The sequence below is a fragment of the Trichomycterus rosablanca genome, chromosome 5, assembly GCF_030014385.1.
Source record: "Trichomycterus rosablanca isolate fTriRos1 chromosome 5, fTriRos1.hap1, whole genome shotgun sequence".
Taxonomy (NCBI): domain Eukaryota; kingdom Metazoa; phylum Chordata; class Actinopteri; order Siluriformes; family Trichomycteridae; genus Trichomycterus; species Trichomycterus rosablanca.
Genome location: NC_085992.1, coordinates 43,835,805 through 43,854,598, shown reverse-complemented (window position 1 = coordinate 43,854,598; position 18,794 = coordinate 43,835,805). Strand labels below are relative to the sequence as shown.

The 18,794-nt window shown below is 36.7% G+C and overlaps 2 protein-coding genes across 6 annotated transcripts in view; one reads left to right on the top strand and one right to left on the bottom strand.

The window, feature by feature from the left end:
- The window catches only part of marchf5 (membrane-associated ring finger (C3HC4) 5), a 41,947-nt gene extending 35,429 nt beyond the window's left edge, over positions 1-6,518 (bottom strand). The window contains exon 1 of the mRNA XM_062996199.1: positions 6,174-6,518. Within this exon, the coding sequence (XP_062852269.1) occupies positions 6,174-6,217 (44 nt within the window). The 5' untranslated portion in view covers positions 6,218-6,518. The remainder of the gene's footprint in view (positions 1-6,173) is intronic.
- A 2,589-nt stretch (positions 6,519-9,107) lies between these two features.
- The window catches only part of cpeb3 (cytoplasmic polyadenylation element binding protein 3), an 85,194-nt gene continuing 75,507 nt past the window's right edge, over positions 9,108-18,794 (top strand). For 4 of the 5 annotated variants that reach the window (XM_062996198.1, XM_062996197.1, XM_062996195.1 and 1 more), the window contains exon 1: positions 9,108-9,274. In XM_062996198.1, the coding sequence (XP_062852268.1) occupies positions 9,235-9,274 (40 nt within the window). In that variant the 5' untranslated portion in view covers positions 9,108-9,234. Of the gene's footprint in view, positions 9,275-18,474; positions 18,619-18,794 lie in introns of those variants that run through there. The other variant, XM_062996196.1, reaches the window with a different exon arrangement.

Genomic DNA, 18,794 nt, shown 5'->3' with positions numbered 1-18,794 from the left:
ATATCGCGGTATGCGGTGATATCGCCATTTTTTTTTTTATTTTTTTTTTTTTAATTACTTAATTAATCTGGATTTTAGAGCTATATAAACAAGCTTTATTGTTAGGCTATGATTCGGTATATTATTGCTTTATAATGACAAAAGAGACAGCTTTAAGACCAATGAAATGCGTGTTTGATGTTAAATACAGAACAGAGCAGGGATGTGCGTCTTTTCTCTATTAAAAAAGGTTTAAATTTAGCTTCTAGCCTAGGATAGATATACACTGTGAAACGGGAAAAAAAAAGAGTTTAGGCTAAATATTTTAAACGCACATCTAATCAAAATATGGTAAAAAAAAATAGAATAAAGAATAAAGTCTGTAAGAGTTTAAACCTGCGTTATCATGCGCGCTAGAAGAACCAACATGTTCATCTGATGTGGTTTAGAGAGGATCTGAGTGGGGTAGTGATGTTCCCGACGTTACCGATGTTACACTAATACACGTGTACTGATCCTGCATGCGACTTTACAGATCAAAGCAAATCTAGCCTGGTTATTGCGCCACTATTAACTATCTATTTAGTAGATATAATTAACATAACAATATAATATATAAAATAATACTACACTTTAAGTTATTATTCGTTTCAATACATTTTTCTTCAACGAAAAAATACATTTAAATCATTCCAGCAAGCCAGCAAGAGAATATTTGCAGGCTGCAATGCCATATTAACCGTCATTAAGTGTTTTAGTACGCCGAGGCTGTTTGAATATAGTCTAAATTACAAGTATTTATTGAGTGTGAACTCAATTTGATTATTAATAAACTTGCCTATAATTCCTGTTGCGATTGTTTACATTTTAAAACACAAAGCCTGACACTCAGCAGCAACGCATGCGAACAGGTTGCGGGAAAATGTCGCTCCTAGCTCATTTTCATTATGAATTTATTTAACACTTATTACGCCCGATTGTAAGCGTATAAAACAAGATGGACCCTGCAAAAAAAAAAAAGTTAAGAAAGAAAAAACGTGAATATCGCGGTGATGCGGTTGCTTGGCATGCCCTGCAGTTGGCTGGTCTATACCGCGATATTTCAAAATTGCGGTTAGCGCGACAGCCCTAATCCCAAGTTGCAAAAACTCATTTCAGGGAGGTAAGAACAAGAAGAAGAAAAAGTCAAGAACCTCCGAAGAGAAAAAAAAGAAACAAAAAACATCTTAAACACAACAAAGGATTATGGGTGATAACAGAACTTCTAGGAGCTGCTAACTGGGCTTTTAAGCTAACCGTTCGCGTTACAAACACATTCATGTTCACTACATAGTGCACTAGATAGTGAATTAGACAATTGATTTATGTTCCCTACACAGTGCACTAGATTGTATATCAGATAACGGATTTAAAACGCGATCGGGAAAAAAAGTCTGTGTCGCCTGCGTGCGCGTTTGTGTACATGAAGCTTGTCGTTACTGGTAACGCGTCAGCAGAGTAATACCATTAAGGTGTGAAAAGACCGTGCTGTTATCACGAATATCAGCACGGTTAGAACGCTTCTCAACCAATCAGATTGTAAGGTCGGAACTAACTGTTGTATAAATGCCAATAATGTAAATGTCTCTAAAAATATAGTGGAAAATGGAACACCATTATTACAAATGATGTTTGTTTATTGTTTGTTTATTAGGATTTTAATGTCATGTTTTACACTTTGGTTACATTCATGACAGGAACGGTAGTTACTCATTACACAAAACTCATCAGTTCACAAGGTTATATGAAACACAGTCATGGACAATTTAGTATCTCCAATTTACCTTACTTGCATGTCTTTGGACTGTGGGAGGAAACCAGAGCACCCGTAGGAAACCCACGCAGGCACGGGGAGAACATGCAAACTCCACACAGAAAGGACCCAGACCACCCTATCTGAGGATCGAACCCAGGACCTTCTTGCCGTGAGTGCTAACCACTTAGCCACCGTGCTGACCCTTACAAATGATGTTTCCACAGTGTGTTATGCTGGTGGTGGAGTGTGCTGTTTTACACATCAGTCCAAAATCTCTTATTTGTGTTTGGTTAATTAAAAATCTGGTGACTGAAATGCACATTATGATTTCCTTTAGTGGTTTCACAAGCGGAAATGCTTATTATTATAAGTGTATTGTTATTATTATAGAACATTACAGAGGGACATGTTAAAGGTTTTGTTAATTATAATGATGTGAATAGGGGTATTATATACAGGGTTGTACTGACCATTAAAAGTTAGGAAATCACTCATTTATTGCATTTGTCATACTTTGCAAACCATTTAGGCCCACACTGTCTCTGTGCCCTGAGCATAACTTTAATGTCATCCTAAAGAAGACCACTTCAACAAAGACAAAAATCCTACTGACTGGTTTCAACAACTGTCAACTAAAAGACCAGCAGATTGAGGAACAGCTTCTTCCCCAGAGCTGTCTCCCCCGATAACCCCCCACATCTCTCCTTCTGGTAAAGGTTGCACTACAAATCTTTTTTCTGCGTTTCATATGTCTCATTTGTACATATCTCATTTGTTCACAATTTCCATCTATACTGTATTCATCTGTTTACTATGTTTTATATATACATTCCTCTATTATGTTCATAGCACCTTAATCTGTATCACCTTAATCTACATAGCACCTTAATCTGTATCACCTTAATCTGTATAGCACCTTAATCTGTATCACCTTAATCTACATAGCACCTTAATCTGTATCACCTTAATCTACATAGCACCTTAATCTACATAGCACCTTAATCTGTATCACCTTAATCTACATAGCACCTTAATCTGTATCACCTTAATCTACATAGCACCTTAATCTACATAGCACCTTAATCTGTATCACCTTAATCTACATAGCACCTTAATCTGTATCACCTTAATCTACATAGCACCTTAATCTACATAGCACCTTAATCTGTATCACCTTAATCTACATAGCACCTTAATCTACATAGCACCTTAATCTACATAGCGCCTTAATCTACATAGCACCTTAATCTGTATCACCTTAATCTACATAGCACCTTAATCTGTATCACCTTAATCTACATAGCACCTTAATCTGTAGCACCTTAATCTGTATCACCTTAATCTACATAGCACCTTAATCTGTATCACCTTAATCTACATAGCACCTTAATCTGTATCACCTTAATCTACATAGCACCTTAATCTGTATCACCTTAATCTACATAGCACCTTAATCTGTATCACCTTAATCTACATAGCACCTTAATCTGTATCACCTTAATCTACATAGCACCTTAATCTGTATCACCTTAATCTACATACAGTGCCTTGCAAAAGTATTCAGCCCCCTTGAACTTTTCAACCTTTTGCCACATTTCAGGCTTCAAACATAACGATATGAAATTGTAATTTTTTGTGAAGAATCAACAACAAGTGGGACACAATCGTGAAGTGGAACGAAATTTATTGGATATTTTAAACTTTTTTTAGAAATAAAAAACTGAAAAGTGGGGCGTGCAATATTATTCAGCCCCCTTGCGTTAATACTTTGTAGCACCACCTTTTGCTGCGATTACAGCTGCAAGTCGCTTGGGGTATGTCTCTATCAGTTTTGCACATCGAGAGACAGAAATTTTTGCCCATTCTTCCTTGCAAAACAGCTTAAGCTCAGTGAGGTTGGATGGAGAGCGTTTGTGAACAGCAGTTTTCAGCTCTTTCCACAGATTCTCGATGGGATTCAGGTCTGGACTTTGACTTGGCCATTCTAACACCTGGATACGTTTATTTGTGAACCATTCCATTGTAGATTTTGCTTTATGTTTTGGATCATTGTCTTGTTGGAAGATAAATCTCCGTCCCAGTCTCAGGTCTTTTGCAGACTGCAACAGGTTTTCTTCCAGAATGGTCCTGTATTTGGCTCCATCCATCTTCCCATCAATTTTAACCATCTTCCCTGTCCCTGCTGAAGAAAAGCAGGCCCAAACCATGATGCTGCCACCACCATGTTTGACAGTGGGGATGGTGTGTTCAGGGTGATGAGCTGTGTTGCTTTTACGCCAAACATAACGTTTTGCATTGTGGCCAAAAAGTTCGATTTTGGTTTCATCTGACCAGAGCACCTTCTTCCACATGTTTGGTGTGTCTCCCAGGTGACTTTTTATAGATATCTTTGAGAAATGGCTTTCTTCTTGCCACTCTTCCATAAAGGCCAGATTTGTGCAGTGTACGACTGATTGTGTCCTATGGACAGATTCTCCCACCTCAGCTGTAGATCTCTGCAGTTCATTCAGAGTGATCATGGGCCTCTTGGCTGCATCTCTGATCAGTCTTCTCCTTGTTTGAGCTGAAAGTTTAGAGGGACGGCCGGGTCTTGGTAGATTTGCAGTGGTCTGATACTCCTTCCATTTCAATATGATCGCTTGCACAGTGCTCCTTGAGATGTTTAAAGCTTGGGAAATCTTTTTGTATCCAAATCCGGCTTTAAACTTCTCCACAACAGTATCTCGGACCTGCCTGGTGTGTTCCTTGGTCTTCATGATGCTCTCTGCGCTTTAAACAGAACTCTGAGACTGTCACAGAGCAGGTGCATTTATACGGAGACTTGATTACACACAGGTGGATTCTATTTATCACCATCAGTCATTTAGGTCAACATTGGATCATTCAGAGATCCTCACTGAACTTCTGGAGTGAGTTTGCTGCACTGAAAGTAAAGGGGCTGAATAATATTGCACGCCCCACTTTTTAGTTTTTTATTTCTAAAAAAAGTTTAAAATATCCAATAAATTTCGTTCCACTTCACGATTGTGTCCCACTTGTTGTTGATTCTTCACAAAAAATTACAATTTCATATCGTTATGTTTGAAGCCTGAAATGTGGCAAAAGGTTGAAAAGTTCAAGGGGGCTGAATACTTTTGCAAGGCACTGTAGCACCTTAATCTGTATCACCTTAATCTGTATCACCTTAATCTACATAGCACCTTAATCTGTATCACCTTAATCTACATAGCACCTTAATCTGTATCATCTTAATCTACATAGCACCTTAATCTACATAGCACCTTAATCTACATAGCACCTTAATCTGTATCACCTTAATCTACATAGCACCTTAATCTACATAGCACCTTAATCTGTATCACCTTAATCTACATAGCACCTTAATCTACATAGCACCTTAATCTGTATCACCTTAATCTACATAGCACCTTAATCTACATAGCACCTTAATCTGCATCACCTTAATCTACATAGCACCTTAATCTGTATCACCTTAATCTACATAGCACCTTAATCTACATAGCACCTTAATCTGTATCACCTTAATCTACATAGCACCTTAATCTGTATCACCTTAATCTATATCACCTTAATCCTAATCTGTATCACCTTAATCTACATAGCACCTTAATCTTAATCTGTATCACCTTAATCTACATATCACCTTAATCTTAATCTGCACCTTAATCTGTATATCATGTCTATAGCAATCTATATATTTAGTTTATAGTACATTCTATAATATATTCAACTGTATATCTTGTTCATACCACTGCCCATATCCTGTAAATAATGTATATCATAGATACCATTTATCCTGCACTTGCTGCTTATTGCACTTCTGTTTAGATGCTAAACTGCATTTCGTTGCCTTGTACTTGTACATGTGTAATGACAATAAAGTTGAATCTAATCTAATCTAATTTAAATCCTTGTAGCTCTTCCATGTCAGTGGAAAAAGCCATGCCAGATAAATGACAACAAATCATCTGAATTCTGTATTTCCATTTATTTACTAAGTTTCTTTCTTTAATTTGTTACCTGTCTGCATATAGCTGGTGAACCCTAACATCATTACTGAACTGTATGTAAAGTAACTGATCACACAGTCAAAAATGTGCTTGTTCGATCTGTTTCACTTTCTATTTTATCATGTTTAAGCATGAGCATGCTATCACTACAGTAATTGTAAAATAAGATGTATTAGAGTATATTAGAATATATTTTACATCACGTCTTCTAGGTGATTTAGGGAGTTGCTGGAATACAAGCTATTGTGACACATCGGTAGGCTATTTTAACCTTAACACGCCACCATGACTAGCAACGTTAGCCGTTATCCAGCTAAAAACATTAGCTCGTCTGTTCATTCCCAGCATAATGAAATTAATTTACATACCTGTCTAATATTTGCTGCATAACAACCGCGTTCTCGTCCACCATGTCTTCTTTAAGAGCCAGACAGCACTCGGGAATAATGCTGTAAACAGAAACTATCTGTGCTTAGCAGAAGCTAGCTACGCTAGGCCTGTGAGAGGACAAGTGTGTCTGAACAGGATGAATTAGCACTTAGCTTCTAGCAACGGACACACACTTAACTACAGGATAACTAACAAAAACACACCACATAATTAACTAACAATGCAAACTAACCGAACACACAGAATAACTGATAAATATCTTAGTGCACACCACTAATAATCCGGTGTTATTAATATGAGCGCATCAGTGTGACCGCTTGTCTCCATTAACTGCTCTGACCGAGCTAACACGGAGGTCGCATCCCAATCCTGCACAGTGAGCACTACATAGTGCGCCTACCTAGTATACACTGTAGAAATGAGTGTGGTTTTATAAAACTACCATTCTTACAATATTTATGTATACTTTTAGAATAAACATAATATAGTAATTGTAAGTGCAAGTTGTAGCCTAGTGGTTAAGGTACTGAACTAGTAATCAGAAGGTTGCTGGTTCAAGCCTCACAGCTGACTGCTGTTGGGCCCTTGAGCAAGGCCCTTAACCCTCAATTGCTCAGACTGTATATTGTAACTGTAATGTAAGTCACTTTGGATAAAGGCGTCTGCTAAATGCCGAAAATGTAAAAATGTAAATATATATATTGATTCTAAAATTATTATTAATTATTATTATTTATTAATATTAAATAAGTTTATCATAATTCATTTACATTTTCGGCATTTAGCAGACGCTCTTATCCAGAGCGACTTACAGAAGTGCTTTCATAGTAAACATTACCTTACTCTAGTTTAAGTAAACAACAGTCCAAGAACACAAATCTGCTAAAAACCTGTTAGAACCAAAGTGTTTTTTTTTTCTAAATAGCAATGAAAAAGAAATGAATAAGAGTGTAGGTAAGTAAGTACATGTCAGCTTAAGTGCTTAGTAAATAGGTGGGTTTTTTATCGTTTTTTAAAGACAGCAAGAGACTCAGGGAAGAGCCTTGATGCTTGTCTTCCTCTAGTCCTGGGTGGAGAATCAAGTCGGGCGAGACTAGTGGCTCGAAGGTTGCATGGTACAGAGCGGGGTTTGATTAGACCTCGAAGGTAGCTTGGGGCTGGTCCATTTTTGGCTTTGTAGGTGAGCATCAGTGTTTTAAATTGAATGCGTGCAGCTACAGGAAACCAGTGAAGAGAAAATTATTTATAAATTTTCATTGCGACATCCTTATCTATCTGGACACCTTGGGCAGTATGCCAGTCCATCACAGGGAATCACCCAGTCAACTAAGAGCAATTTAGACTTTTGACTGTGTCCATGCAAATTTTATTGAGCGCTTTGGTTTCCACTTACCCCCAAACATGCCACTAAGTATATTAGCTGGTCTAAATTGTCCCAAGGTGCAAAACAATAAACGAGTGAGAGGTGTGATGAATTGGAGCTTTGTCCAGGTTGTACTGCCTCTTTGCCAATGTTTTGGATTTAAGCAGTTATTAAATATTAATGACTGATAAATACACTATAATTATGTTGCTGCTGCTGGAGAGTAAACTAAGTAAATGATAATATAATGATAATAATTATCCTTTTTACTTGGCAAGGATGATAGCTGCAGCATTATGGACTAGTTTAAAGATTTTCAAAGAAATATGTGCCACTTTGCACATACATCGGTTTCCAGCTCATTTAGGTTTAATGGCGTTTATGCAGCAACTGCTTTATTTAAATCCCACCAAAGGTTGTCTATATGATTTAAATCTGAAGACTGAGAAGGCCACTCCAAGATATTCCGGGAACTGATTCATCAACCAAGCCTTGTTGACTGGGAAGTGTGCTTGAGATTATTGTCTTGCTGGAAAGCCCAATAATCACCAATGTTCAATTTCTCCAGAAGGCATAACATTTCTCCTTAAATTGGTTTTCTGTGAATTCATGTTGTCAGTCACATGGTCATGATTGCCACTTTCTACAGCAGAAATAACATTTTCACATTATCACTGACCCACGACCATGCTAGGGATAATATTATTGTAGTCATTAGCCTCACTTTTTTTACACAGGGCAAACCACTTATCTATATAGCCAAACAGCTCCAGTTTTGATTCTTTACCCCATAGAACTGTGTCCCAGAACCCACTGTCCTTTAGAATTCCTTCTGTGTATTCCAGTCAATCCTTCCGGTACTTTTTGGTAAACAGTGGCTTGCATCATGGAGGCTGACCATGAGGTCTTTGGTTGTTAAGAGATCTTCCTGTAGTTACCAATAACACATTTGTCCCAGCCTTCACCAGGTCATTTTGAAAGTCTTTCGCAGTAACACAGGGGTTTTCCTTTATTGTCATGATGAGAATGTGATGGCCTCTGAATAAAATTTTGGGCTTTGTTCAATGGCCAGACAGGTTTGCTGCTGCGGCATAACTTTGAAACTTGCAGACGATACTCCCAATGGTGTCTCTAGTAATGTTTAAGGTCTTGGAAATCTTCTTATTCAACTGCCCCTTTGGTGCAATGAATTATCTTCTCTGACAGCTTTTGTAACAGTTTTCATCATGATTCAACACACTTTGAACACTTGAATCTTTGGGTGGTGTCAAGTCAAGTCCATTTTATTTGTATAGTGCTTTTTACAATGAACATTGATTCAAAGCAACTTTACATATAACAGCAAAAGCAAATAAAGAGTGATTACTGAGTTTCCAGTAAGTTAATTACGTTTGTTTAGCTGTTATTGTGGTTAATATAGTTTAAGTTTATTATTATTTTATTTCAGCTCATAAATGTTGTTGTTATTTGACGTGTAAGTACATTAAGCGGTTTGAGACGCAGCCTGAGACAGTGCGCACTGCGTCACCAATCATAACAACCTCCTGTGGACGGCTCGCCAGGAATTCTGGGATATGCAGTCTGACTCCATTCTCCACATATAGCCTAAATATCACATTTATGTTCTAACACGAGCAGGCGGGTCTGAACAGGAGACACATGGAAAGAGAAGCACAATGAAGATCAACATATGGCTACAAAACACTTCATACTGCGGTAAGAAATTCACCACGTTTCTGTTTCAACCACCTGCTTACCAAAATCTAGTCTAGTTAATATTTTACCAGCATACTTTACACGCTTTTACCTAATGGTGCACCTTTATAAATATTTACAATATTTAATTATCTGCTGTATTATCTTCTGCTAATGATCCACACAGTTTTTCTTTCCTATTGGACATTTTCACATGGCTTTGATCAAGTTCTTTATTTCCATCAAAGCATGAAATGTAATAATCATTAATATCATTTTTTATGTTATTACTTTGGCAACAGAAGAAGCAGAAAACGTTGTATTACTATTAAGCCTGTATTTCTTTGATTGTATACACATTTAAATCAAAACAAGTACTATTGATGTAATAATTTATTAATAATAATTCAGAAATATATTTACTTGTACTTATTAATGGTAGCTATAAATCAAAACAATTAAAGTACATTTTTAACCTGACAAAATGATACTACAATAAAATAATAATAAAAAACAAACAAACAAACAAAACTACCAAACTTTTAGTTATTATTTTTCTATTTAGGTGCAGGGCAGAAATACATTCTGAACAGGATGTCATTTAATTGCACAGCAACACTCACACATTTACTCAGTAATTGAGTAATTTTGCATAACCACTCCACCTTCTGCATGGTTAAGGGAAAAAGTACCAAATTGAAGTACCTGGAAGAAGCATACACACATACTAAATTTCTCACATACAGTGACCGAAAGCAAGAAATAAAACCAGGTCCACAGGAGTCATGTTACAAGATTCAAGATTCAAGATTTACTTGAATTACAACGAAATTACGTGCATTGGTTCATGCTAAAAACACAGCAGGTTTAAAATAGAAAATATATATAAAATAGTAATGAAGGAAAAAAATTATATACATACAATTTGTTCCTATATAAAAAAATTAACTATATATATATATATATACAGTATATATATATATATATATATATATATATATATATATATATATATATATATATATATATATACGTAGGATTAAAAGAGGTACATATATACATATATTATATACATATATTAAAGTTAAATATAATAATACTGACATTATGAAAATTGCACATAGTAGTTATTTAGTGCACATGCAGAAAAATACACAGTGATTATACTATGATAATTACTGCACATTGTGTTATTGCATGTTAAGATATAAGGATATGCACATGTTATACCCATAGATGAAATATTGATCAGATTTGGGTTAATTTGTTACTGTACATCACCTATTTTATCTCATACAAAATTTTATAATGCAAATACAAATAATATATTGCTTGTTTTGTGTTTACTTAATTAAATTGCCTGTGTAAAATAAATGATTTTAATGCTAAAATGTTCATCATGCCACTGACCAAAACTAAAATCATCATGTAAACTATGTGTTCTTTGTAAGTCATTACATATGTTGAATAATTACAATTTTATTGTTTTTGCGCAGTATTAATTTATTATTCTATAGTCTTGTATGTAATGCATACCTAAAAATTATACCTTTTACCCTTGTAGTTAATGTTTGGCAGCAGAAACCATCTTAGATGGTACAGAAATGGCCTTACAGTAACATGGATTCTGAGAACCTTGTTGTGTTGATTCTTGCCTCCAATCACCGTCTGTGAGAAGTTTTGCATGTTCTCTGTGTCCCTGTGGAATTCCTCCAGGTACCTGGGTATCCAACCACCACACACAAACATACAATAAGTGGACTGGTTACTGTAAATTGGCCTTAATTGTGAGTGAATAAATGTGTGATGCCTTATGATGAATTCGGTCGAACAGTGTTTATTGCTAGCATCATCAGTGCTGCTGTGATAAAGCAGGATGAACACTTAACAGGCCACTACATTAGGAACACACAAATGTGCTTACTCATATAATTATCCAATCAGCAATCATGTAGATGCAGCACAGTGCATACACTTATACAGACAAGGGTCAAGAGCTTCAGTTAATGCTCCATTATACTGTATATTATAATGGATACTTATAATGGGTTTTCAGCATGGTAATTCACTATGTCATTTTAAACTGGCTCCATGAAGATTACAATGACTTTAGTGTATTTTAATGGCCTCTCCAGTCACTCGATCTAAATCAGTTAGAGAATCTTTTGGGGAGTAGTAGAATGGAAGAACTACAGAATGAACGTGCCAGCTAAAGATTTGTAGCAATTTCTTGATGTAATCATGTCAACATGGACCAAAGTGAAACATATTTATTTTGTTAATACTTGTGAAATCTTTGCCACAAAGATTGTGTTCTATTAGCGTTGTCCACTGTGTGTGTATAATGTTAACATTTGTACTGAGGATCATTCCAAATTAGTCATTAAGCTCATTAGGCGGCACGGTGGATCAGTGGGTAGCACTGTCGCCTCACAGCAAGAAGGCCCTGTGTTCGATTCCCAGGTGGGGGAGCCCGGGTTCTTTCTGTGTGGAGTTTGCATGTTCTTCCCGTGTCTGTGTGGGTTTCTTCCGGGAGCTCCCGTTTCCTCCTACAGTCCAAAGACATGCAAGTGAGGTGAATTGGAGATACAAAATTGTCCATGACTGTGTTTGACATTGAACTTGGGAACTGATGAATCTTGTGTAACGAATAACTACCTGTCCTGTCATGAATGTAACCAAAGTGAGTAAAACATGACGTTAAAATCCTAATAAATAAATAAATGACTCATTAAGCGTTAGGGCGGCACGGAGGCTAAGTGGGTAGCACTGTCGCCTCACAGCAAGAAGGTCCTGGGTTCGATTTCCAAGTGGAGCGCCCTGGATCCTTTCTGTGTGAGGTTTGGATGTTCTTCCCGTGTCTGCGTGGGTTTCCGCCGGGAGCTCCGGTTTCCTCTCTCAGTCCAAAGACGTGCAAGTGAGCTGAATTGGAGGTACTAAATCGTCCATGACTGTGTTTGACATGATGAATCTTGTGTAACGAATAACTACCTGTCCTGTCATGAATGTAACCAAAGTGAGTAAAACATGACGTTAAAATCCTAAATAAATAAATGAATCATTAAGCTCTTTAGGCTTGCTGGTGGGTGAAAAAAAAAACTACACTTCCCATGATCCTCCTGTGCGCCGTCCATGCGCCGCAGTCAATCAGCTGTTGAGGCAAGTGCTGACTCGACCTCGGCTAGCTGCTTTATTATCATTACTCAGACGAGGCGATCACTAATAGCCTTATTTACAGCATCAGAAAGGTGCACGACAAGGTAAAGTTTGTGTTGGTGTAGTTTGGAAGTGCAGAAGAAGCATGCTTGTTGTAGCATATGTTTGCGGCTCGCTGTGTGTCGGTGCAGTGGAGGATTAGTGCAGGAGGATGCATGATATTTTCCCCTCCGAATGTCCCCACTGGCTATTAAACATAGCGACATGTCGAGGGTTTACATCAGGAGCCATTTATATATTTATATATATTTGTCCTGTGTAAATGTGTGAGCGTGTAGTGTTTACTTCCACCGGCTGGATTGATCACTTTTTTGACCTTGAATGAGTGGCTCTTGTAAAGCAATGTGAAAACATGGATTACCTGCAAAAGCCTTGGAAACAGTGCGTGTACAGAGAAATGAATAATTTCATATAGATTAGATATGCACCATATAAAGTCCAGTCAGCCATGCAGTGTTCAGTGCACTGCAAACTACACCTCCTGGGCTATTTCAGCTGAAAGTGTCGCATAGCTCTCAGCCAGACTTTTCTTCTTTAAAAGGACTACTTCAGGAATATTAATAAGTAGTTTTAAGCTTAAAGTTTATTTTAAATAACACGTTAATATTGTGCATTATTTCATTCACCATTCACTAGATCATTTGTGTAACATACTGCTTCTGCCTGTTTCGACCAGCCATTTGCTGCAGTAGGATCATTTGAGACTAATTTGAGCTCAATTATATATACCACTCCTTACATGTGGTCAGTCTTTAGATCTGTAGTTAGTAAACTGGATCTACAATTTGGAATGAATGCACCTACAGGGCAACTTACATGAGCATTCTGTTCCTGTGTATGGTCATATACGCCCTGATAATAGAAATGCGTCCGCTTGTAAAATCTGACTGTACATCTTTACCACTGTATAGATAAATCATCAGAGCTGTGCTATACATTGTCCCCTCCCAAAAAGTGTTAAACCTAAAAAAAAAAAAAAAAATCATACAGGACAAAATTTGTAATTAAATTGCTGCAACTCTATCTAAAGGGTTTTGCAAAAAAAAAGATATAGCCATGCAATGTTACACATAAAATAAGATTTAGGCTATATTGTCCATGAATAATCTATTATAATATCTATAGATTTTGGGATTGCTCAAAAAAAAAGTTGTATATTGTAATATTGTACATCATACACCATGTATTTCATACACCATTCTCAGATTGTTTGTGTAGCATACTGCTTCTGCCTGTTTCGACCAGCCATTTGCTGCAGTAGGATCATTCAAGACTAATTTGAGCTCAATTATATATACCACTACTCCCTACATGTGGTCAATCTTTAGATCTGTAGTTAATAAACTGGATGGGCCTGGGTGAATCTGCAATTTGGAATGAATGCACCTACAAGGCAACTTACATGAGCATTCTCTTCCTGTATATGATCATATACACCCTGATAATAGAACTGCGTCTGCTTGTAAAATTTGACTGTACATCTTTACCACTGTATAGATAAATCATCAGAGCGGTGCTATACATTGTCCCCTCCCAAACAAGCACTGTTTATTAACTAGTGAAAGTGCTGAAACCTTCAAAAATATTAATAAAGGATAAACTTATAATATAATGTAATCAAATTGCTGCAACTCTATGTAAAGGGTTTTGCAAAAAAAAAAAAAGAAGGTATATTTTGATATAGCCATGCAATGTTACACATAACATAAGATTTAGGCTGCATTGTTCATTAATAATCTATAATAATATCCATAGATTTTAGGGTCTCTCCAAAAAAAAGTTGTATATTGTACATAATTTCATTCACCATTCACTAGACCATTTGTGTAACATACTGCTTCTGCCTGTTTTGATCAGCCATTTGCTGCAGTAGGATCATTTAAGACTAATTTGAGCTCAATTATATATACCACTCCTTACATGTGGTCAGTCTTTAAAACTGTGGTTAATAAACTGGATGTGCCTGGGTGAATCTACAATTTGGAACGAATATACCTACAGGGCAACTTACATGAGCATTCTGTTCCTTTCCAAATCTAATCTGTATTTTTTATCATTTATAGTTGGGTTGGGCAATATGATCACATACACCCTAATAATAGAAATGTGTCTGCTTGTAAAATGAACTCTACATCTTTACCACTGTATAGATAAATCATTAGAGCTTCATTAGAGCTGTGCTATACACTGTCCCCTCCCAAAAAGCACTGCTTATTAACTAGTAAAAGTGTTAAAACCTTCAAAAATTGTAACAATTTTTTACAAAATTTGTAATCAAATGGCTGCAACTCTATCTAAAGGGTTTTGCAAAAGAAAAAGTTAGCTTTTGATATAGCCATGCAATGTTACACATAACATAAGATTTAGGCTATATTGTCCATGAATAATCTATCATAATATCTATAGATTTTGGGGTCTTTTCAAAAAAAGGTTGTAATTGTGATATTGTACATTATTTCATACACCATTCTCAGATGGTTTGTGTAGCATACTGCTTCTGCCTGTTTCGACCAGCCATTTGCTGCAGTAGGATCATTACTAATTTGAGATCAATTATATATACCACTACTCCTTACAATTTTTAAAACTGAAGTTAATAAACTTGATGAGATTCAAAAATATATGCCTTGGTAAATCTACAATTTGGAACGAATGTACCTTAAGGGCAACTCACATGAGCATTCTGTTCCTTTCCAAATCGAATCTGTATTTTTTATCATTTACAGTAGGGTTGGGCGAAATGCACCTGTTTGTAAAATTTGACTGTACATCTTTACCACTGTATAGATATATCATCAGAGCTGTGCTATACATTGTCCCCCCCCCCCCAAACAAAGACTGCTTATTAACTAGTGAAAGTGTTGAAATCTTTAAAAAAAAAATCATACAAGACAGAATTTGTAATCAAATTGTTCTCTAAATCTACAATAAATATGGTTTAGTATTACAAGTTCCATCTAAGGGGTTTTGCAAAAAAAAAAAAAAAAAAAAAATGTAGGTTTTAGATACAACACAATGAAAAATAGCTAAAATTACTAAAGTGTTTTATTTGCTTCTGACATGGGAAACTGGAACTTGATTTTATGTCAGCACTGCTGCATGTTTAAGAAATGGTAAAACATGGAGGCTTTCACAAAAGCTTTTTATTTGTTGTCCGTCCAAGCTTACGAACAGTTTTTTAGTCCATGTGTTAATAGATGTTACTTACTATGGCGCATATGCGTTCCCATGTTTTAATTTGTATAATCTCAATTTTGCTTGCTGTGCATTTGTCAAGGAGGACCATGCTACTCTCTTTGTATTCCTCCATTGCTTATGCGGCACGTAGGAGTTGCTGCTGCAGCTCCAGAAAGGTTAACTCCCAAGGTCAGTTGTGTCCTGGCTAGACTAAGCCTCGCGTATTAGACTGCCGCAACACCCAAGCGCACAGTCCATTAATTTCAGTAAGTGCCAACAGCTCTGTTTCTTCGATTCTTGATGGAAAGGTAAACAAAGTGCACCCAGTGACAGGCAAGCAAAATTAATATTGCCTGGCTCTTCTGTTTGTTAGATTTCTTTCATATATTTAGTAATCAGATAGTGTAGGCTATACATTTATTATGTAGTCAGTGTTGGCCTTGCCTTGACGTAAAATGGTGTACAATACATGTAATTAGTAGCTAGTGTTACCTGTAACCTTAATAAGCAAACAGTGTAGGCTATAGGCTACCTTAATGAAATGAACACTGAACATATTAATATTTCAGGCTGTACCCTTATTAAGTAGACAGTGTACAACAATAGGGAGTGTGCCGTTCCTTTGCAATAATCAAACAGTATAGACTATTACTGCTAGAAATGGACACCAGACACTATAGAATGTCTCTTTTAATAAGCTGACAGTAAAAGCAAAATATGTAAAAAGAGGACCAGTAAAGGCTATAGTTTTATCTAAACACTCTTGGCTATACCTTTAAGCAGAAAGCAGAGTATGTTTACCAGTAATAACAGGACAGTGAAGTGTAAACCTTTAATAATTGTATAGTGTAGGTTGTAACTTTAATAATGACTCAGTGAACCGTATACATTTAATAATCGTAAAGTATATGCTGTACTTGTATGTTGTGACTGAAGTCTGTACCTTTAATTATTGGACAGTGTAGGCTGTACCTGTAAATAATGGGTTGGTGAAGCATATAAATGCGGTAATTGACCATGTATGCTTTACCTTTGATAATGGGACAGTGAAGTATATGTTGTACTTATACTGATGGGACTGTTAAGCTGTATCCTTATTAATAATGGGTCTGTAAGAATGTAGGTTAGTACTAGGGCTGGGCGGTATGACGGTACATTCGGTATACCATCTTTGATTCCTCGTACGGTATGGTATTTTATATTCTATGTGCTTATGACAGTAGAATAAGCCACAGACATATAAAAAGTCCCAGTCATACAAAAGAAACATACCGTGATTTACCATGAAATCGTCAGAATCTTAAAAAATACTGTGATACAAATTTTGGTCATACGGCCCAGCCCTAGAAATACCAATTGGACTAATTGGAAACTGCAGCCTATACCGATTGGGCATAACATTATGACCACCTCCTTGTTTCTACACTCACTGTCCATTTTATCAGCTCCACTTACCATATAGAAGCACTTTGTATTTCTACAATTACTGACTGTAGTCCATCTGTTTCTCTACATACTTTTTTTTAGCCTGCTTTCACCCTGTTCTTCAATGGCCAGGACCACCACAGAGCCACCACAGAGTAGGTATTATTTAGGTGGTGGATCATTCTCAGCACTGCAGTGACACTGACATGGTGGTGGTGTGTTAGTGTGTGTTGTGCTGGTATGAGTGGATCAGACACAGCAGCGCTGCTGGAGTTTTTAAATACCGTGTCCACTCACTGTCCACTCTATTAGACACTCCTACCTGGTTGCTCCACCTTGTAGACGTAAAGTCAGAGACAATCGCTCATCTATTGCTGCTGTTTGAGTTGGTCATCTTGATGAGATCTTCATCAGTGGACACAGGACGCTGCCCACGGGGCGCTGTTGGCTGGATATATTTTTGGTTGGTACAGGTACAGTGTAGGCTGTACCTGTAAATAATGGGTCAGTGAAGCATATAAATGCGGTACTTATACTGAAGAGACTGTTAAGCTGTATCCTTATTAATAATGGGTCTGTAAGAATGTAGATTTATATCATATGGACTTACTGGTCAGTGCAGCCTATATCGGTAATGTTAGAACAGTGTATTCAAATCAAATAATTTTTTTGATTTGTCACAATTGTCACATACATAGTCATACACAGTACAACTGGCAGTGAAATGCTTTTGTGACTGCTCAGCCACAGTAATTACAAAACCTACAAAATAGTCAAAATATATATTATACAAAAAATATAGAAATGTTTTTAAATGTAAAGTGTAGAAAAATTAACAATATAATTTAAAAAGAGCAATTTAAAGTGAACAAGTGTGTAAAAGTGACTAGTGCAGAAACTGCAACATAATGCTATATAGATGTGATTACTATACACAAATACAAATCCACACACACACACACACATATATAAATATTTATATATATAAACTGTATACACACTTATACTTATATACACATACATATGTCTACATATATGTATATATACATAAATGTGTATATATGTAGACATATGTATGTGTATGCTGTACAATTAAGGTTGGGGCAGTTAAACCAGTACGTTTACTGGGCAGTGTAGGGTGTTCTTTAATAATGGGACAGTGAAGTGTATGTTGTACTTATACTGAAGAGACTGTTAAGCTGTGTCCTTATTAATAATGGGTCTGTAAGAATGTAGATTAATATCATGTGGACTTATTGGTCAGTGCAGCCTATATGTGTAATGTTAGAACAGTGTATGCTGTACAATTCGTGTTGGGGCAGTTAAACCAATACTTTTGTTGGGCAGTGTAGGGTGTTCTTTAATAATGGGACAGTATGTGCTTCTCATTTAACCTTGCCGAAGGGCGTAGCTGTATTTATTGACGTATGCAAATCCATATGGAGGGCGGAGATCTGAGCAAAAAAAACAGGAACCAGAATCACTTTCACATTGCAGTCCGGAGTTCCGGTGACAGGAGAAAACGAGACGTGGCGAAAATAAACTCGGTGAATATCGGTGCATTTGAAGGTTCTTTTTTTAGTCTTTATTCTGATTCGGAGAGGTCTGTGTGTTTGAGGACAGTGTACACGGTGTAAGGGTTGTCACTAGCGGAGATCCAGTTAGCGCAGTACCGCCGCCAGTTTGCGCTCAATGGGTGATTACGGATTCTCCGTGCAGTCGG